Source organism: Physeter macrocephalus, chromosome 5 (assembly GCF_002837175.3).
Source record: "Physeter macrocephalus isolate SW-GA chromosome 5, ASM283717v5, whole genome shotgun sequence".
In the NCBI taxonomy this organism is placed as follows: Eukaryota; Metazoa; Chordata; class Mammalia; order Artiodactyla; family Physeteridae; genus Physeter; species Physeter macrocephalus.
In genome coordinates, this window is record NC_041218.1 from 11,028,794 (window position 1) to 11,051,459 (window position 22,666).

Sequence of the window (22,666 nt, forward strand, 5' to 3'; positions counted from 1 at the left end):
GAAAATAACATTTCTTGTAATTTTCTTGCAAGTTTCTGGGGGAAAAAAAAACAGGAAAAAAAAATGACCTGTTTCAGGTTTTTCTTTTGGTATTTGCCATAGCAGTTGCATCTGAGCTTTCAAATCAGGGTTTCTTTGCCAGAAGTTATTTCACAGGGCCTTTCTAATATTTTGGTTTCATGTTTCCTTTGATTTAGAAATAACCAAAACAAACAAACAAACAAACAAGGAAACCCAAACTCAAGCCCAAACAATAAAACCGCTCTGAACAACACTTACTAACATCACATCTATCCTATAAACTGTATTTCGTGTTTTAAGTTTTTATTAAACTTTTCTGATAATGCCTTTAATTTTTCCCTACCATTAGTATAAAATATTTCCACTATACAGAGACCCCTTGAGGCAAATCCAATGTGGAGGAAAGTGGGAGAAGAGCTATTGAAACTTTACATGTCTCACTGTAAGGAGAATGGCAGGCCCATAGGGTTATAATATAAATGGGACAGTAAAATGTGAAGGATGATAGAGGGCCAAGAATAGCAAGAAATATTTTATGGAATGTGGCCAAGCATTGGACAAAACTACAGTAGAGGGGATAGTAAACAGTTGTAAACAGTAACAGTGTTTGTCAGTTGCTCAGGACAGGAAACTGAGGGCCATCTCTGATTCCTTTTGTACCATCCTCCACATCCAAGTCTCTCAGCCGATCCAGTCACTTTCAGCTCCCAATATATGTTGAAGTACATCCAAGTTTCTCTGCCTTAAGTGCTGCAACTCTAGTCTAAGCCACCTTCTCCCCTGGTCACTGCAGCTCTCCTAACTAATGTCATTAATTACATGCTTGTCTCCCTCTAATCTGTTCTCAGTGTAAAAGGAAGAAAGTTCTTTCACACAGAGGTCAGAATAGAGCACTCTGAAACTTAAAACCTGTCATGGCTTCATTTTCTACTTGAGCTCGGTTCTGTACCATGGCCTGCTTAATATGGTTCTTGACTGCCTCTCAGTTTTATCTCTTAAAGCTATTCCCTTATCTGACTAAACTGCAAAGCAACTGGCTTTCTTTTAATTATTTTAAAAAAAGAGCTTTTTCATGCCCTGATAAGTCATGTTTTAAAGAGTAAAGTTAATTCACCTCTAAGAATGTCCCCAGATAAAACTTACAAACTAAGAAATGTGGTGGTAAGGCATTTATTCATCTGCTTGAAGCTCTTTAAGTGTGCTTTGTTCCACCTGGTTATAACTCTTGGCCTAAAGAAGCCCTAGTACGAATTGTTGGGTGATTATCTCTTGCTTTTAACAGGAATCCAATGATTATTCTTTTTTTCATCTATTTCTAGAAATATTATTTCTAATTCCTCTCCCCTTATTCTTACTAATAGCCGTCAAACAGTCCTCCCCCAAAACTTTTTTTTTTTTCCTAACCAGGAAGAAGAATTAGTTTGACTCTGCTAAGTTAGAAAAGGAGTGTAGTTAATTATAAAATTATAATATGTGAAATTCTTACATTAGTTGGTAGTTAAAATATGTAATTTTTTCTCTTTCTAGTTTTTCTGTATTAAGGCCCAATTGCTGAAATTATCCTATCATTACTCTTTAGATTTAATGATTATTGTTTAAAAGAATAGGTTTGTTTGCTAGAAACTCTCAGTAAATTGTGTTAAAATATTTTGTCAAAGGTACTTGGAAAGGTACAGATATAATCCGATTAGGTATTTTTTTCTTCTATCTCTACAAAATAAGATAAATGTATCACTTGTGTAACAAATATCTGATTTTAACACATTTTCACTATTGATAGATGCAAAAATAAATCTCTCAATTGAAATATGTCTTGCCTATAAGTTCTGAGATCTGATACCACTGATCCATTAAAAAAAAAAAAAGGAGAGGTGAAGGAATTCTGGTGCTGAATGAGCAGGCAGAGGAGGTAAATTTGTTCCATGGCTGCTGCCTTCTTCCATTATGTAACACGTTTGCATCAACAAATTGAGTTTTGTTTAAAAGCTCTTACTTTTGCCAAGCGAACCAGCCACCGTCATTGCTCTTTTCTTCTATTCCAGCTCTTCTTGGTAGTCCTGGGCATTTAATTATTTTTGCTCATTCATAGACATCTGCCACATCTCATTTTGTCACTGCCGCTTTACCAATGTTTGTACATTATGAAATGAATTGAGCTAATAATAGAAGTTGTCATTTTTCATGTTCCCTGTCTGTGGTGGTATCTGTAATGGTGGTTTCTCATCTGTCGTGGGAGGTGACGTGAGCTGTCGCACACAGTCGGAAAGGCCTGACTTTGACTGTTGTCACTAGTGGCAATAATTTAGTTACAGGGTCTAAAATGAGTAGGAGGCACAAATAGAGAGGGTGTGGGATCATGCTGGAAGATTACGTGGAATATCATAGATATTAATACATGTACGGATGGTAGGAGAGATCTTATTGAGAATTCAAAAAGTCTAAGAGAGAGGATAAGATGGTAGGTTTGCATCTGGGATAGATTGGAAGGCAATTTATTTATTTATACACATTTATTGGCGTATAATTGCTTCACAATGCTGTGTTAGGTTCTGTTGTACAACAGAGTGAATCAGCCATTTGCATCCATATATCCCCATATCCCCTCCCTCCCACCCTCCCTATCCCACCCCTCTAGGTGGTCACAAAGCACTGAGCTGATCTCCCTGTGCTATGCGGCTGCTTCCCACTAGCTATCCATTTTACACTTGGTAGTGTATATATGTCCACGCTCCTCTCACTTTGCCCCAGCATCCCCTTCCCCCCGACCTCCGTGTCCTCAAGTCCATTCTCTATGTCTGCATCTTTATTCCTGTCCTGCCACTAGGTTCGTTAGTACCATGTTTTTTAGATTCCATATACATGTGTTAGCGTACGGTATTTGTTTTTCTCTTTCTGACTTACTTCACTCTGTACAACAGACTCTAGGTCCATCCACCTCACTACAAATAACTCAATTTTGTTTCTTTTAAGGCTGAGTAATAGTCCGTTGTATATATGTATGTAAGAAGACACATCTTTAACCATTCATCCGTCGATGGACATTTAGGTTGCTTCCATGTCCTGGCTATTGTAAACAGTGCTGCAGTGAACATTGTGGTACATGTCTCTTTTTGAATTAAGGTTTTCTCAGGGTATATGCCCAGTAGTGGGATTGTAACCCACCCAAAGGAGATTCTAATTCTGCAAGCTTGAGTCCTACCCAGACATCTGTAAGAAGTTTTATTCTTTGTGCCCACTGGGTTCCAGCACTGGGGAAAATGAGTGAGGAATTTCCCAATCTGCCTCTAGAACTTGTGCTTGCTTCACACAAGCAAGAACAGAGCCGAACATATCCTGCCCAACAATGTAAACTCTACCAAATATTACATCTGCTCATGACCAGATAAAACAATTCTCCTCTTACAGGAAAGAGTGAGCAAAGAGGGAGACAGGCCAAAAGTGTTATATTTGGGGCAATCCCCTAATGGAAACAAAAGAGTGACTGTCTCTGAATATCAGGATTTTTTTTTTTTTTTTTGCAGTACGCGGCCCTCTCACTGTTGTGGCCTCTCCCATTGTGGAGCACCGGCTCCGGACGCGCAGGCTCAGCGGCCATGGCTCACGGGCCCAGCTGCTCCATGGCATGTGGGATCTTCCCGGACCGGGGCACGAACCTGTGTTCCCTGCATCCGCAGGCGGTCTCTCAACCCCTGCGCCACCAGGGAAGCCCCTGGAGTTTATTTTTGTGTATGGTGTAGGTAGTGGTCTATGGAAGGCAATTTAGCTGGGACGTAAGTTGCTTTGTTAATTCACCTGACATTGGTAGCTAGGTAGAATGTAGTTTCCAGGTGATAGTCTTGCTTTTAAATTGGAATTTTCGAGAATAACGATGAGCAGTCTGCCTTACAGCTGGATACGGTGGGACTCTGGGCAGCCTGCTGAGGTGTAAGGGGTCCTCCGGTTTGGGCATTGGGAGTGAGTTTTGCTGAGGAGGGGATATTTGCCATTGTCTGCGGACATTTTTGGTTGTCACAACTTGGGTATGACTGGCATCTAGTGGGTAAGGCCAAGGACACTGCTGAACATCCTCCAATGTACTGGACGACCCCTTACAGCAAAGGCCCAGATTGTGAATAGTAGCAAGGTTGAGCAGCCCTGAATTATGACCAACACCAACAAAGGTCTATTATATGTTTCCTTATTCCCTGTGGATTGAGTAGGCATTTTTGCCATCTTGTCCCTAAAGAATGGCCAGTCTTTAGTAGAAATTTAATGATTGAGGATGCACTCAGCCTTTATTCCTAACAACTCACATTAGGACAAACTTGCAAATGCTAGCTTAATTTATAAGACCCTGTTTTTCTATGCTGCTTCCCTCTTGGCAGTTTTTACACATGATGAGCTTTACTCATCTTTAAGAAAAATTTCCCCATGCCACTTTAGGATAGACAGGCAGTTTGATGTTTGGTTGTTTTTAAGATTTCTTAGTAATGAGGTATTTGGTGTCACTAAGTGTTAAGGCGGTACCTGATTGTAGACTTTATAAAGAGCATCAAAGATGACTAAATGTCACGCTTTATCTCCATAGCACATAACTAGGAGAGGAGGAGGTAGAAGGTGGTAGAGAGAAAGGGTAATGGAATTTACACAGCAGCCTATACCTAAAGGTAATAAAAATTTTTCGTTACATGGCGTGAACTAGCCCATTAGGGCTAGCACGGCACTGTGCGTGTAGATGCTCAATATAAATACCATTTGATTTTTATTTGAAATAAGGATAATTCTGTGTTACTGACTTAACTAAAATTTAAAGAGTATTCCACTCACTGTTTGTGGGATATTACAAATAATGTGAGCTCTCTTAATAATTGCACATAAATATACTGTAAATTAAACCTTTCATCTAAAACTCTGAAAGAGTTATCTAAACAGCAATTAATTATGTATCTTGGTACTCCTGTGAGCAAAGTAAATTGTTGCTCTCTCAGAGAGCACATATTTCCATGAAAGGCTTTGAATGAACGTTTTTCCCCATGAAATAACATCTCCATAGGGAAAGCGTGCTAATCCGTCTGTTAACCATGTCCACGGACTGATTAATTTGGATCATAATCAAGGCTTTGCAGGTGAGAGTGTGTACACATAATAAGCCAACTACCTACAAAAATATATACCTTCTTTTAAGGCCTTGATGCAGTATAGACTTGAGGCATAATAAGGTAGTATTCTCCAACCAAGAGGAAGATTCTGTGTCTTTGAAGTAGAAATTAGTATTTGGATTAGTTAAGGCTCCTTCAGTTTCAAATGACAGAGAACCCAACTCAGACTGGCCTGAGCCAAAGAAGGGAACTTGTTAGCTCATGTATAGGGCTGGCCAAAAAGTTCGTTCGGGTTTTTCCATAACGTCTTATGGAAAAACCCGAACGAACTTTTTGGCCAACCCAATAATTAAAAAGGCTATTGCTAGGACTATGAGGACTCAGACAGTACTCTTGTCTCCTAGTTTTACCTTCCTGTATTGGCTCCATGCTCTGGGCTATTATGATAGCCCGTCATAGATCCAAGCTTACAGTCTCTCAGGTGGCAGGACAGCAGAAAAGGGAACCTGGGAAGTCTCTCTAGGTTTCATTACCTTTGATTGGATCACATCTCTGTCTCTGAATCAGTCCCCCCAGGCAGGAGATGTAACAGCATGAACCGAGCCATGTGCCAAATCTGAATTTGGGTGTAGATTTAACGCCACTTATGGGCTGCGAGTGCAAGAGCGGCGTTCCCTTGAAGAAAATTAGTTATGCAAAAAATAAATCTTTGTCCTAACCCTGTCCTCTTCTGCAGGAGTACCACTGTAACCATTTCTTGTGCTTAAAATTGTGTAAATGTAAAAATTAATACCTTTATTACTGTATATATAGTTGATAGTATCTTAGATGTATTTTTCCCTTGTTTTTATTGTTGACCAATATATTTAACACTCCCCAGTTGTGAAGGTCTCCAAGGAAGATCCTGTAACTTCTCTCCTAAACAGACATTCTGTTTTTTATGAAGTATTTAAGAAATACTAAAAGTGAACACCTAAATGTGTTTAAGGATAATAGTTCATTAAAGGAAACCTTCCATGAGTCCTTATATAAAATATATTTCTTATTAGGCTTCATGATATGGTTGAAGTTTTAACATGGCAGAGAATACTTACAGGTCAATGTTTTTAAGCAAGAGATATTTCTGGAAGAATTAATTGATTTAGACCTTCTTGGCTGCCATAAGTATAAAATATGAAGTACAGCTTTATATTAGTATTGTCCTTAGTGATGAAAATTGGTTAAAAACACTTATCTTCACTGCAAAATGGATTAAAGACTTAAATGTAAGACCTGAAAGTGTAAATCTCCTCGAAGGAAACATAGGGGAAAAGCTTCTGGACACTGGTCTTGGCGATGATTGCATAGACCTGACGTCAAAAAACAAACAAAGCAAAATTAGACAAAAAGGGCCATATCAAACTAAAAAGCTTCTGTACAGCAGAGGAAACGAGCAAGAGTGAAAAAGCAATCTACAGAATGGGAGAAAATATTTGAAAGCCTTATATATAATAGGGGATTAATTTCCAAAAATGTAAGTATCTCCAACAACTCAGTATCCAGAAAAAAAATCAAATAACCCAAATTAAAAATTGGATAAGGAACTGAATAGACATTTCTTCAAAGAAGACCTGCAAATGGCCAACAGGTATATGAAAAGATGCTCAATGTTACTAATCATTAGGGAAATGCAAATCAAAACCATAGTGAGATACCTCTTCAAACCTCTTAGTTTGGCTATTATCAAAAAAAAAAAAAGACAGGTATTCGTGAGGAGGTGGAGAAACTCAAACCTTACTTTGCTGTTGGTAGGAATGCAAAACAGTGCAGCCGCTGTGAGAAAGAGTATAAAAAGTTAAAATAGAACTACCATATGACTCAACAATCTCACTTCTGACTGTTTATTCAAATGAATTGAAGTTAGATACTTAAAGATATAGCTTCACTTCCATGTTCACTGCAGCACTGTTCAAGATAGCCAAGATCTGGAAATAACCTAAATGTCCATTGATGGATGAATGGATACATGGAATATACAGATAAGGGAATATTACTCAGCCTTAAAAAGGAAGGAAATCTAGCAATATGCAACAACATGGCAGAAACTGAAGGACATTAAACAATATGAAAGAAGCCAGTCCCAGAAAAACATTATTTCATGATTCCCCTTATATGTGAAATTTAAAACAGTTAAACTCAGAGAAGCAGAGGATAGAACAGTCGTGGCCATGGGTTTGGGGCAGGGGCAGACGGGGAGTTACCGTTCAACAGAAGTCAAGTTTCAGTTACGCAAGATGATTAAGTTCTAGAGATCTACTGTACAATGTTGTGCCTGTAGTTAATGATACTGTATTATTCACTTAAATTTTAACAGGGTAGATCTCATGTTACGTGTTCTTACTGCAGTAAAATAAAACAAAAGAGAAACCACTTAATCTCTGTAATGCCTGATAGTGAACTTTCTGATATCCGAGTAATAGTGTCTGTCCTCACATGTTTAATAAGTGATTATCACTTCTTAATAAAGAATGTGTTCTTGTTGGTAGACTATTTCTGAGGCTAGTCCAGAAGGTACCCCCCCTCTTTTTTTTTCCAGCCACACTAGCTCATATGGGTAGAAGAATAGAAGTTGAGAATTATGTGGTTTACTGTTGTTTCTAAGGCAGGGAGAGAATCCTGGCTTAAATCAGTAATAGCGATAGACTAGATTGATTTCAGGTACACAAAGACTAATTATATCTTTGGAGTACTAGGGAAGAAGGACCTGTGTTAGGGTAAACAGGATCTGGCTAACTGGAGGTATTTAGCTATCCAGGAATTCTGTAAGACATCTTCTACATAAGACTCTGGATCTTTGCTTTCCTCCAGATTAATGTAGGCACCTTCAACTCAATCCTGACCAAGTCTGTCAAGATATTTGATTCCTTCTCCTAATAATGGGACTGGATCTGAAATTATTCTTGTTACCTTATGTGTATTTTCCTTTTTAGTTATTATTATTGGTTTTAAAATTGTAATGATATAATTCATATTTCTTGTAAAAATATTTTTAGCAGCACAGTGTTTAATGTAAGAGTGAAAAAGTGTCTTCCATGATCCCATGCCTATTCCTTATAAATAATCAAGGTTAAAGAGTTCGTTGTGTGCAATACAGAAGTGGTCTTGGACTAGCAAACTAAGAAGACATGACACGCTTTACCCAACACTAAGTTTACTTAGCTTCAAGGAAGAGTTCAAGACAGGTAATAAATATTGATTGTTAGCAAAAATAGTGAACGTCTAGTTACTTCCCAGGAGTGACTTTCAGACATTCTGGGCACTCCTTGTTTGGTATGCTTCTGACCAGGGAAGACATTGATTCTTGGGTCTCTTGAGCTGTTATGCCTTGCTGTTGTTACTGAGCTTCCTCAGGGTGTACGTCTAGTGTCCTTTCTCCAGTGTGGGTGCATCTTATTAATGCTGATCACTGATTACTTGGATAAGCATTCTTGACATAGTAACCTTGGTACAATTCTTAGTTTTATTGAATTAGGCATACTTCTATATATTCTCTTGAGTTGCTGTTGCAAGGAAGATTTGACCAAAAGTTAAAGTTCTAAATAACATATCTTATAAGAGATAACATATAAATACATATAAGAGCTACTTTTTTTTTTAATGGTTCCATACAAGGGCCTTGATATATTTTACCAATATTCAAGTGATGACCATTTAAGTTTGCTCACAGCTTTTTCAGGATTACACATAATATCACAGTGACTATCCTTGTACATACGCCCTTGTGAATTTGGGCATGTTTTATAGAGGCTACATAGCATTTCTGGATCAAAGGACATACACATTGAAATTTTTATAAATCTGCCAAACTGTCTCTCAAAATTATAATTTTATCAGCAGCATGTAAGAGAATATGTTTCCCCATGCTACTTCCTTCTGGTTTTATCTTTGTTGTCTCTCCCCAGTTCCTGAAAAATTTTGTGAGCTTGGTAAAATATATATAATACTCTATTTTGCATTGGAATCAGCACACTTGGGATTAGCTCAGTCATAGTACTAATAAGTGGCTGATCCAGATTGGAATCAAAATCCTTTATGTCTAGTGTTCTTTCAGTTGACTGACACTGAAAAATGTTTCTTTGATTTCACTTTATTTTTTCTTACATCTTAATACTTGGAACCAATATAATAGTCCACTTTTCAGAAAGTCAACTCATTTCTGTCCATCTTTACTCAACAGAAATTAATGAACTAACCAATTAACCTCTGATTGTGAGTGGAGCTCTTCATTATTTGTCAGTAACAGTAACTTATGCCAGGTTAAAAAAAAACATTAGTTTAAGATGTACTTAGTATGCTTATTGGTAGTACCAATATATAAAGTTGATGTAGAGATTTTAATGTATTTTAGTCTTCAGCTATTTATCAGCCTGATGCATAGTAAATAACTATTCAACCATTGAAACTGTAGTATTTGATAAATCTGCAAAAATTTTGCTGTATGAGCCAATGACATTTTTACATTAAAGATAACTCATGCAGTAACTTCTTTTCATTAAAGCGTGGGACAATTTAAATGATGATGGAGTGAATATATTTTTGAGGCTGATTCGTGATTTATCAAAAATATCTTATTTGAGAGTGTCCTCTACTACTGATTTTCTTAGTTGGTCACTTTCATTAATAGTGATTTGGTTACTCAGCTTTCAAATTGCTACCAGTGAATTCATGCCAACATTATGTAATATATATATGCTTGAAATTTTGTTTTCCAAATGCAATTTTATTTAAGTACATGGAAAATATTTCATTAATAAGATTTAAAAGTGGTAGAGTATATCTTTTTTTTTTTTTTTTTTTGCGGTATGCGGGCCTCTCACTGTTGTGGCTTCCCCCGTTGCGGAGCACAGGCTCCGGACGCGCAGGCCCAGCGGCCACGGCTCACGGGCCCAGCCACTCCGCGGCATGTGGGATCTTCCCAGACCGGGGCGCGAACCCAGTTCACCTGCATCGGCAGGCGGACGCGCAACCACTGCGCCACCAGGGAAGCCCTATCTCTTTTGTTAAACTTTATTGACAACAGAACAAAATAGTTTTAGGGACAGACTGGAGCTTGTTTTTTCTTTCAGATGGATTGCACCCCTATCGCAGCTTCTAGGTAATGAAGGAGTGGTCCACAGATTTCATCACGTTATTTTAACTCTTTTAGCCATTTAAAACAGGAATAGATGTGGACAAATTTACTTCCTAAGACTTAGGTATTTCTCTTTTATTAAACTGCTCTAAAAATACCAATTTAAGTCTGGATGTGAGAAATAACAGGCAGGAGAAAACAAATCTGGATTATCAAAGTAACACTGATTTTAGCTGAACTACAGTTAAGAATACACAGTTTTAAAGATTTGTTCACTGAAATTAATCTCTCCTGTCCCAGTCCTCCCATCGTGTTTCATTGCTTCTGTCATAGCCCTCATCAGCGTGTACAGTGCAATGTATGTATGTGCTTCTCTTTCTCCTTTTTCCACAATAGTGTGAGTCTGGAGAACTAGTTCTTTCTGTTATTCATCTTTCTATTCTGTTTAGGGCCTGCCACATCATAGGTATAAATGTTGAATTCAACTGATATTTGTAAAATAATAGAGTGCGAAAACATGACAAGTCATTCTCTTTGATAATCTTTGGCCACTACTTCTAGATTTTCATTTTACTTCAGTGAATCAATTTCACATAAAAAGATCTTACATAAAAAGATACAATAGACTTGTTAATTTTGTTTACAGAGAAATGTTTTATATGCTCTGAGGGTAATTACTGATAGTTTACCATCTGTTTCTATTTATCAGTCTTTTCCATCTCCCTATTCATTTGTTCTACAGCATCTTTTGTATGTGAGATTGTCTCTCCATTTAGCTTTTGATGTTTTTGAACTTTTAGTTTTTGGTATTTAGGAAATATGCAGAATATTTTGTGATCTTCTGCAGGTTATGTTTGTGGTATAATTTGAATTTGGGTCCCTTTCCTTAAAGGGAAATACGTGTTGTCAGTAATTGGTAAAATGAGATGTCCCTCTTAGATATCTTGTAAAAACTCTTATTTTTGTTTTGTACTTTTTAAGGACCTTAGGCTTTTCTTTTCTAGAAAAACAATGCTTTTTAGACTTTATTTTCATTCTAACAGGAATGGAGGAAGAGGACTAATGAATGCTTTAGTCTGTTGAATGCTTACTATGTTCCAGTATTGTGATGAGCACTATTATAATTATTAAGCCATTAATTGCTTAATAACTCTGTCAAAGGTGATACTATTACCATTTACAGATGGAGAAGCTGAAGCAAAAAAGGAATTTCTTTTTTTTCCCCCACTTGGCCTCTGTTTTATTTCTGATATAATATAGGACACAGAAAACTATTTCCCGTATATCATTGATTAGTGGAAAATTCTTTGGGACCTTTACTCATGCCAGTACGGTCAATTAGCTATCTTTTCCAATATTCCACCTGTTATTAAACACCTAGAAATTTGGAGGTAGATTTTATAAACACTCTTTTAAATGTGTAGCTAAATTTGCAGAAAGGGAAGGTGATTTCATAAGTGCAATAAAATGAAGAAGTAGCACAAAAAATTACAGTTGTCTCTCGGTATCCGTGGGGGATTGGTTCCAGGACCCCCTGAGATACCAAAATCTGCAGATGCTCAAGTCACTAATATAAAATGGTGCAGTACAGGAATTCAGCCTCCTTCCGCAGATTCAGCAGGGGACCAAATTTGAAACCTTTGGGTATGGAGGGCCGAGTGTAGTTTATTTCTTCTGAAACTGCTGGTGTCCAAGGTCTTTGCTGATTTTTATGACCTAATGATTGGTTTTAACAGCTGTGTGGGGACAGAGGCAAGGCTTTGGTGTGTTCAGGGTGAGGAATTAGAATCTTAGACATCTCAGCATTCACTCTTATATCGCCCAGGATTAAAAAAAAAAAGTTTGATTTGAAACTATTAGGTAAAGGATATATTTTTTTAAATAAAGGGATGAATTGATGCTAAGATACTGACCATTTCTAGGAAAATTAGAAGTTAGAGAAGTAACAATGACAAAAATAGTAGACCATGGACTAAGAAAATTTCAAGGAATGATTGACCAGCAGCATCAAATCCTAGGGTGATACTAGGGGAAAAGCACGGGAAGCCAAGAGATAAAAAGGCCCAGTTAAGAGAGGCAGCTGGGGCTCTTTTGCCTTATCTGATTATCTTAGTGCTTTGCAAGTTTCAGTCAACTTTGTACCAACTTCTCAATTTTTACAGTCACATACATCTAGATTATTAGTTACTTCATACTTTAAAATAAACTTGTTATGCTTATGATTTATTTTTAAAAGAAGTCTTTCATATCACAGTAAAATAGGGACACCCTTAATACCTGCCATAAATAGAAATTTTCTATAAAAATTAATAAAATAAGGGAGCAAGGGACTTGCCTGGTGGCACAGTGGTTAAGAATCTGCCTGCCAATGCAGGGGACACGGGTTCGATCCCTGGTCGGGGAAGATCCCACATGCCACGGAGCAACTAAGCCAGCGTGCTGCAACTACTGACCCTGCGCTCTAGAGCCCACAAGCCACGACTACTGAGTCCGCTTGCTGCAGCTACTGAAGCCCGCGTGCCTAGAGCCCGTGCTCCACAGCAAGAGAAACCACCGCAATGAGAAGCCCGCGCAGTGCAACTAGAGAAAACCCGCGGGCAGCAATGAAGACCCAATGCAGCCAAAAATAAATAAATAAATAAGGGAGCAAAGTTATAAGCTATGTCCTGTTACCTGTTTTTGAGCCCGAGGCCTACCTTCTGTTATAAAAAAGGAAAAACAAGCTTTAAGAGTTACTGAAGACATCAGATACAGTCTTCTCCTTTATTTAATAAGGGGAATTGGAAAAGACGGAAAAAGGAAATACACTTTGTCTTAGGTGATTCTGTCTCGCTTGTGTGTGTGATGTGTAGGATCATTTTTAGTACCAGCAGTGTCGCTGGCTGAATGTGAAATGACCCAAGGAGGGGAGCCTGATTAATCTAATTAAATCAAGGAGGAAGCTTCAACTAAGTACTAACCTGGCTTAGTACCTCTCCTTAGCATCCTACGTGTGTGTGTGTGTGTGTGTGTGTGTGTGTGTGTGTGTGTGTCTGAGTGCTTTTTAACGTTCATCCTTTGAAAGATACTGCTCTAAGCTTCCTCTATTGAAATAGTCTTTGTTTTTTTCTTTTTGAAGCTCTTTTAAGAGCCTGTGCTGATGGAGGTGCCAACCGCTTATATGACGTCACAGAAGGAGAGAGGGAAAGGTATGCTTTCTTTCAGCCAGTGTCTGTTATATCATTTCTGCTCTTGAGCTCGTTTTTTTCTCTTCTTAGTAAATGGTGACTGTTCATTTTCCTTCAAATTCTTTTTACAGAAAACCACCTCAGGGAGAGAGCTGCTTAACCATGTTGTATTATTTCTTTGCTTTGAATGGTATCTGCTGGTAGAAATAGGCCAATCTTATTCTTACTTTTTTTAAAAAAAACATTCTGCTATTTCAAAGTCTCATTAAGTAGCATTATCAAATATCGGTATTTGTGAGGACTTTGAACATTGACTAAAATAATGGTAATTTGAGTTTTTATTCAAACAGTTTAAAGGAATACAAACTGATCTCATATAAAAGATATATACTGCTGTAGAAGGTTCAAGATTTTTATATTAGCATTGAGTAAAACTCAGTATAATTTAACTTACTTCTGAGTTATGCACACATATATTTTTAAGAGATAAATAATTTATTTCTTAATGATTTGTTATCTGTGCTCTCTGGTTTTCCTGATCTTTGCATGGTGAGCTATTTTTAGATGTGAGAATACGTTTGATGAAAGCACAGTTTAAAGCTAGCTCATTGCCAGCATGTGTATAGTTCATCCTCTTGGCAAACACAAGAATTTATAGTCTAGATATAAGTAGACTAGCTATGAAATTTAGTTCTACTTCTACCATATGTGTTATTAAATGTACTGAAATGTTTATAGTTTGAGAAATCACCTCCTTGCTGCAAAAAATAAAAATATTTGATGCAGCATACTGTAGCTGTGAATTTAAATACATGTATTTTGAAACGATGTAAAATACATCTTTATGGCATCAAAATTTTTACTTCACATTTTTAATATTGGAGCTGTTTTTTTGAAAGCAGCTGGTTGCCCATAGGAGGAAGGCATGAGATTGGGCATGTCTGGATGCATTATCAGAGAATACAGCCACAGTGACAGCTAGGAAGACGATTTAAATTCTTAACATTTTGTGCGTCTTTATTTTTAAACTTTATGGATTCCTCTGACTGTATTCTCGAAGACTTGACATGGACAGTGTGTGAAAAAATACTCAAGGATGTGTATAGAAGTGTCTTGGCCAGTTGCTTCAGAGAGGAGCATAATGGCCATGTGGGCAAGATGTGAATTGGGGGCTGTTTGTTTCATGCCTGTAGTCTGCTTAGGGGCCAGCAGTCTGGTACTGAGTGCTTTTTCTCTTTGTGGTGGGTGTAGCTCATGAACATAATTATATGAACCAGAGCTGTGAAAGGGTATTAACACAGTACATCCCAACTCTTCCTTGATCTTAAGAACCATCTAGAATGCCTATGAAAAAATAGATTTCTGTACTGATTAATTTTATTGGATCGGGCTGGCCACTAGTAAGAAATATAACATCCAACACGTTTACTCGCATTTGAAAGTAGTGCACATCGCCAGATTTGGGAATGGGTGCCATTATTTTTGCCCAAATTTCGAAATAATCATTTCTTATATTTGTTAACACATTTATAAGTAGTCTCACGGAAATCTTCCAAGAAGATTTGTATGATTTATCTAGCATCCGTTTGTCCGTATATGAAGATGTTTAAGAAGAAAATGTATTTGTTGTTGATTTTCAAATTGTAATAACATGTTTGCCGTGATGCATAGTCTGATGCTTAGGGACGTGGCTGGCTCGGGTGAAGAAGGTAGAGTCCCTCATAAGGAGATGAGTGAATGTAACTGCTTCATGTGGGAATTAAAGTCTTGGAATAAATCTCATCAAATCCAAACCCTACCCAGTTAAACTAATTGGACATAGGTGACTAAACATGTTTCCTATTAACTGTATTTTTAACAGAAAGGCTTTACAATGGAAATGGAAAAAATATTCATGAGTTTTGAGAAGCCAAGTTAGGGTTGTGGACCACTGCTTCGCTTGTTCTTATTTTTTTATTTATTCAGTGTGCTAATCTACAATGTAATACCTTATAATTATGCAGTAAGACATGAATATGTAGAGAATCATCTCCAGTTGAAGAGAAAGTGAGATCTTTACGCTAGTGAGTTGGGGGAAACAGAAAAAAATAAAATTATCTGTTATTGGGACTTCGTTGGTGGTGCAGTGGTTAAGAATCCGCCTGCCACGGGCTTCCCTGGTGGCGCAGAGGTTGGGGGTCCGCCTGCCGAGGCAGGGGACGCGGGTTCGCGCCCCGGTCCGGGAGGATCCCACATGCCGCGGAGCGGCTGGGCCCGTGAGCCACGGCCGCTGAGCCTGCGCGTCCGGAGCCTGTGCTCCGCAACGGGAGAGGCCACGACAGTGAGAGGCCCGCGTACCGCAAAAAAAAAAAAAAAAAAAAAAAAAAAAAGAATCTGATCCAGGAAGATCCCACATGCCATGGAGCAACTAAACCCATGCGCCGCAACTACTGAGCCTGTGCTCTAGAGCCCGTGAGCCACAACTACTGAGGTTGCGTGCTACAACTCCTGAAGCCCAAGCACCCTAGAGCCCATGCTCCGCAACAAGAGAAGCCACCGCAATGAGAAGCCCGCGCACTGAAATGAAGAGTAGCCCCTGCTTGCTGCAACTAGAGAAAGCCTGTGCGTAGCAACAAAGACCCAGTGCAGCCAAAAAAAAAAAAAAAAAAATTATGTTATTTTTTTCCTAAGCAGCAAAGAGTTGCATTGAGTTCTGCCATTTGGAGTTCAGAAAATATGACTAATTTTTCTTGCTCAAGTGAACGTAAACTCAATGAATGTAAAGTCTTTTGTGCCTAGAAAATTGCCTGAGAATATTAGATACTCAAAAAATATTTGTTAATAAGTATTTGATTACAGTTACTCTGCTCTCTCCCCCCGTAAGGTTTTTACTGAACTGAGATTCCTCAGTCGGCTTACCTCACCCTGTGCTACAGTGCCAATGGCCAGGCTTATCCTTCCCGGCAGATTACAGGCTCTTTCTCTTGATAAACTAAATTGCTACAGAGAAAATACCTACACACACTGACATTTGGGGGACCACATTCACACCCACACCCACAAGCTGGCTGACTACCTCTTTAATCTAAAAATAAGCCCACAAGCTGACAAGAACTGCCCACTCACACAGAGCTTCCAATCAGCTTTGCAGCGATTCATTTGAAAATCTGAACAAACATTCAAGGATCACCAGATCTTTGAGGAAAGTTTCCAACAGTAAGGACAGAGATCAAAACAAATAAACTGGAGGGGGAAAAGAAGTACTCAGAGGAAACAGATAATGCAGACGGTAGATTAACATTAAATTAACATTCTCAGGGAGATAAGATTTTATATCCCTGAAATAAGACTGAAATTCTCTCAGGAAAGAAGAGAAGAAAGGGGGAGAGGGAGGGAAATGAAAGGGAGGAGGGAGAAACATTAGAGAACATTAGGTGCTTTGGGACATTAAAAATGAGGGTGAAGTAAAAAAGATAAGAAAATTAAAAGATTAAGCCAGGGAATTCAACATCTAACTAAAAGAGTTCGCAAAAGAGAGAACGGTGGGAACAAAATTATCAAGGAAATAGTACAAGAACATTTCCCAGAAATAAAGGCCAAGTCTCCAGTTTAAAAGAGTATATTGAATATACAAATATGGAATCATTATGTTGTACACCTAATATAACAATGTAATATAATGTTATGTGTAATTACATCTCATTTTTTTAAAAAAAGACCATATCGAGTGCCCAATATAATAAATTTTTTTTTTTGCGGTAAGCGGGTCTCTCATTGCTGTGGCCTCTCCCGTTGCGGAGCACAGGCTCCGGACGCGCAGGCTCAGCGGCCATGGCTCACGGGCCCAGCCGCTCCGCGGCAGGTGGGATCCTCCCAGACCGGGGCGCGAACCTGGTTCCCCTGCATTGGCAGGCGGACTCGCAACCACCGCGCCACCAGGGAAGCCCCTCACCGTAAGGTTTTGAGTGACTTTGATGACCTGTGTATTTTCAATAACTAGATTACCTCTGCTCTGAGAGCTGATAGGTTCTGATTCGGGTGTGTGTTCAGTCTGTACATCAAACTGAGGCAGGGTGAAGACCCAGTGAAGGAGACATAGAATGGGCACCGCCAGTGATATTTGGATCCTAGCTGTGGTTGTGGACTTGAGATTAAAGAGGAAGACATTTTATGAAGACTCAGTCTTTGTACTGTACTCCTGTACTCTTAACTGACTGTTTTCCTAACCCCAGATGTCTGTTTTTGGAAATGTGGGGTAGTAAGTTTGGGTATCAGATGTGTGGGCTAATACCCCCAATTCTACAGCTCCAGCCTGATACTGACTCAAGTCTCATGTTTATATTCTGGTAGTGGTCTGTGATGAAAAAGTCCATTGGTGGGCTCACTACATCTGCCTCCTGTCTTCTCCCAAGTAGGTAAAACCCACCGTTGGTCAGAACCAGGATGGAGAAGCCTGGCCCCATGATCAGAATAATCACAGGATACAGAGATGAGGGTGAAAAAATAGAAGAGAAGCAGGGTAAGATTTGCTAGGAAGATTTTATGGAGCAGATTTTTTTTCTTGCTCATCATTGATAGGCATTGGAGGTTTGTTTTGTTTTTCTAGCGATGATTTTATTGACACTGTATTAGATCAGAAAAGTGTAAACTGTCCACAGCAAAGAACATTGCATGATTGTTATTTGCGTGTACTAGGTAAATAAAAGTGATGATGGGAGGGTTATGCACTCCCCGCCCTGCCCCCAACCACCATTGCTCTCCTCCCTCGCCCCAAGTTAGTCCTTTTTCTGCATCTTTAACAGATACTGTAAGAGAAGAACAGTGGTTGGCTCTAGTCAGTTTTTAACCAGGGTCTGGAAAGTTGTCAACTATGACAGTAATTACCAATGTTTTCCACCATAATGAATATTAAAAAACAAACATACAGAGAAGTGCACACGTTATAATGATACAGCTCAATGAATTTTCACCAAGGGGAGCACAGCAATGTAAACAGTACTGAGATCAATAAGTAGAGTATTATCCCAGCATTGCCGAAGCCTTCCTCCTGCTCCCTGCCGTCACCAGCTTCCCTCAGAGGAAACTACTATCTGACCTAATTAATGTTACTTTGGGGCTTTATAAAATAGAATCATAATATATTGCATTTTGAGTGGATGGACATTTTTTGGGATAAAGACTCCATAGCTCTCTGAATCTGAAAAAATGATTAAGAAACATTGCTGGAGGTTCTTACGGGAGAATTATAGTCACACTAATTATGGTTAAGAGATAAAGGAAGTAATGGAATCAAGTAGAAGAGAATAAGAATTGTACAGAAACAGTCACAAAATCGATCATACAACATAAGTAATCTGACAGTATGGGAGAAATAATTTATATTGATCATTAAAAAAATAATGCCTTTTAAGGTAGGTAAGCATTTTTAAACCCTGTTCTGTTAGGATCTAGTTAAGGTAAACTGACTAAAAAAAAAGAGAAAGCTTTGGAATGAGATGCAATCTCTCTAGAATAACCCAATGGCAGAAATAAGAATGTAGCATTTAACTTGTGATTCATTCATTCATTCATTCATTCAAGCATTCATCAATTACCTTTTACAGTTAGATATTTTGATGGTTACTGTGAATATATAAATAAATAAAATATAGTCCTGCCCCCAAGAAACTTACAGTATAATAGAAGTATAGTGGGAAGCGGCCGCATAGCACAGGGAGATTCAGCTCGGTGCTTTGTGACCACCTAGAGGGGTGGGATAGGGAGGGTGACGCAAGAGGGAAGAGATATGGGAACATATGTATATGTATAACTGTTTCACTTTGTTGTAAAGCAGAAACTAACACACCATTGTAAAACAGTTATACTCCAATAAAGATGTTAAAAAAAAAAGTAGTAAAGAGGAAATTAGCATTCAGAGTGGTAGATTATAAAGCACATAATGCAAAAGCTCTAGTTCTGTGTGATCAGTTCTATGACAAAGGAAAGCATGGGTGTGGACCATTAAACTAGAATGGGGGTGTTAGAAAATATTCTGAGGATCCTAATGGAGTGTAAAAGGTTAGTTAGGGCCCCAGAGTGTGGTGTGTGTTTGTGTGTGTGTGTGTGTGTGTGTGTGTGTGTGTGTGAGAGAGAGAGAGAGAGAGGGGTTACTGGGGAGAGGTGGAGTGTTTCTCCTTTGTCTCCTGGATAAAATCTAAGCTCATTACGGTGAGAATCAGGGTGTGGCTTTTGCTGATGTTGTCAGCCATGGCTTGTCTTCTCCCAAGTCCTTTCTCCTCACTGCCTGTGCCCGAGGCCCTTTCTCAGGCTGATCTTCAGCTTGTTCACATTGGTACCACCCATAATCCATTCTGATTGTCTGGCAGTCCATTCTGATTGGTCAGAGCTTATAGATCCTTTGCTGTACTGATGTTCAGATGATTTTAGTAGCATCTGCTAGTGTTTTTTGGTTTTGTTTTTTGTAGTAAAACTATCCATGCAGCTGTGCTCAATGAAATGCTGTCTGCCCCATGAGGGCTCCTTCTCCTTCCAGCCTGATGGGACTTGGACATCTCTTACATCTTGTAATACTTTTAAATTTACAGTGTTATATTCACATTTTACCTTGATTTAGAGCTGTAAAGACGTATATCTTTTACTAGGCTGTAAATTTCTAGTGATCTATTGTCCTTTAACTTTGCATTATACTTTGTAATTATTTACCTTCTCATTTTACCTTGTGATTTAGCTATGTGTAGATGTATCTTATCTCTCTCATTAGGTGGTGAACTCCTGGAAGGCAGTGATCATAATTAATCTTTATGTGCCTTATAATATCCAGTACACTAATGAGCATCCAAGAATTTATTGAATTAATGATTTTTCTTTGATATCTTGGCAGAAATGTCACAAAGACGAAGCTTTTTTTTTTTTTTTTTTACATCTGGGGTTTCTAAGATACAGTATCAGGTACTAGAAGTATCTTGATGCTAGAGAAGAAACTTCAGGGATATATATAAATATAAATATATTTTAATATTATTAACATGTATAAACCATAAATGTCTTGTATCTAAAAAGATTATCCATTTTTTGTCTGAAATCATGAATAGTAATATGTCCCACTTACTTCCAGACTGTCTTATATTACACTGTATTCTTTTTTTATGTAACATTTTAATTTTTTTTAACATCTCTATTGAAGTATAATTGCTTTACATTGTTGTGTTAGTTTCTGCTGTTATAACAAAGTGAATCAGCTCTATGTGTACATATATCCCCATATCCCTTCCCTCTTTCATTGTCTCCCTCCCACCCTCCCTATCCCACCCCTCCAGGTGGTCACAAAGCACCTGATTTCCCTGTGCTATGAGGCTGCTTCCCACTAGCTACCTATTTTACATTTGTATATTGTATTCTAATTCCTACTTAAATGACTCTTTTATCATGAAACTAAGGTCCTTACCTTTGAGTTTATTGGCATTTTGATGCTAAATGTGAGAGGTTTTCTTTTTAAATTGTGATTCTGTGGGACTTTGAGAATCTGAAACTCACAGCATAATAGTCTGAGAAATGGATATGAATTTTGGTGTCATTAGTGTGTAGGAATTTGAAATGGGGGGAGTATTGTTTTTAGATTAGTTTTCTCACAGTAATGGATGAATATAGCATCCTGACTGGGAAGTCCTAAAGAAGATTATTTTTATATAAACAATGTTCTAGTGAGCTTAGTTGGTTAAGAGTTGGTCTTCTCTTTCAGTTAAAAGATTAGCACCCAACAAAAATTCCCTGAATTTATACAAATGACCATTCAATTAAACATGCATTAATAAGGGGTAGGATGAGGATGACCTGGGTGCTTAAATAGAAAAGCAGGATTCTTTCTTGATTTCTTATGCCTCTCCATTAATTTTCTCACAGTTAAGATTTCATACTTTCTAGCTTTATATATTTTTGCAACTTTCTCATCACAGATTAGTACTATTACCAAACCAAACTTGGGTCCACTTGCCCACCATGCAGCAAAGCCAAACCGCTGACACAGGGTTGTGGTGAACGAAGGTACAGCCTTTATTCAGGGTGCCAAGCAAGGAGAATGGATAGCTCATGCTAAAAAGACTTGAACTCCCCGATGGCTTTCAGGGAAGGGTTTTTAACGTCGACCCTTGGGATGAGGGCTACACAGGCATGCCTTTCTTCTGATTGGCTGGTGGTGAGGTAATAGGATGATGTTTCAGGAATCTTAATCATCAACCTTCTGGTTCCAACCAACCTGGGGTCCAGTGCTTGTAGTCAGCAAGTAGTCACCATCCTCCACCTGCATTGGCAGAAGTCTTATTTCCTGTAGAACAACTCAAAGATTTGCATCAGGTTGTTATGGGTATCCCTTGAGGAGGAACTAGGACTCCTGTTTTATAGCTACACTATTGTTTCGTGACTGCTTTTCCTTTGTTTCTGCATTCCCTCACTTCGCTAATTAGTTACCACTTTGGAACTCAGGGAAGGCCTCGGAGACTACAAACAAGAAATGGGGGATATGGAGGGGCGTTTGTACCTGGGAGGGCCCTGCAGGGTCCTGCTCAGTTTCAATCCCCACTTTTCTTTGATACTCCTCAATCCTGAGGGGAACAGGGGTGGGACAAGAAAGGGAATCAAGTTTTGGATAGAGAGGTTAATCATAAACTGAGCAGAGAAACTGGATTTTAGGGGGACTCGGTTTTAGTACCACTTTTCAGAGTGACCTAGTGGGAATAAAGGATGATGATTGTAACTCTATATCTAAAGCTAACTGTGCCCCAGCTAAACCACTTTCAAAGTATAATTTAAATAACTGAATCAAGTGGGAAGCTAGCTCTTCTTACACATTAGCTTCTAAAGCCTTTATCAATATAATTAAACCAGGCATCTGGAAGCAAGTTATCTGATACACCCATAAAGGAATCAATGACTTGTCTGTCTACATATGAGTAACTTAAACAATTTGTGCTCTCAGTCCTTTTCTTTGCAGGCAGGTAGCCATGGAGTCTAGAATGGTAATTGTGTAGTGAGAGTGTGCATGGACTTATTAGTTAGGTCAGCATTCAGAATCCAATTCTGTGACTTCATTACTGTGAGATGTTTTGCAAGTAATTTCACCTCCTTGGGCTGTAGTTTCTTGAAAAGTGACATTTTAGGGAGAGATCTATCTTCTGGATTATTCAAAGAACTCTTTTTTTTTTTTTTTTTTTTTTTTAGTTTTTGAATTTTATTTTATTTTTCTTTTATACAGCAGGTTCTTATTAGTCATCAGTTTTATGCACATCAGTGTATACATGTCAATCCCAATCGCCCAG

The 22,666-nt window shown here is 38.4% G+C and overlaps 1 protein-coding gene across 7 annotated transcripts in view; it reads left to right on the top strand.

The window, feature by feature from the left end:
- Nucleotides 1–22,666, top strand: part of TPK1 (thiamin pyrophosphokinase 1) — a 356,442-nt gene that overhangs the window by 113,412 nt on the left and 220,364 nt on the right. For 6 of the 7 annotated variants that reach the window (XM_024131127.3, XM_055084777.1, XM_055084778.1 and 3 more), the window contains one exon: nt 13,328–13,397. The exons of the other annotated variant lie outside the window; for it this stretch is intronic. In XM_024131127.3, coding sequence (XP_023986895.1) covers nt 13,328–13,397 — 70 coding nt within the window. The remainder of the gene's footprint in view (nt 1–13,327; nt 13,398–22,666) is intronic. 7 annotated transcript variants of the gene reach the window in all.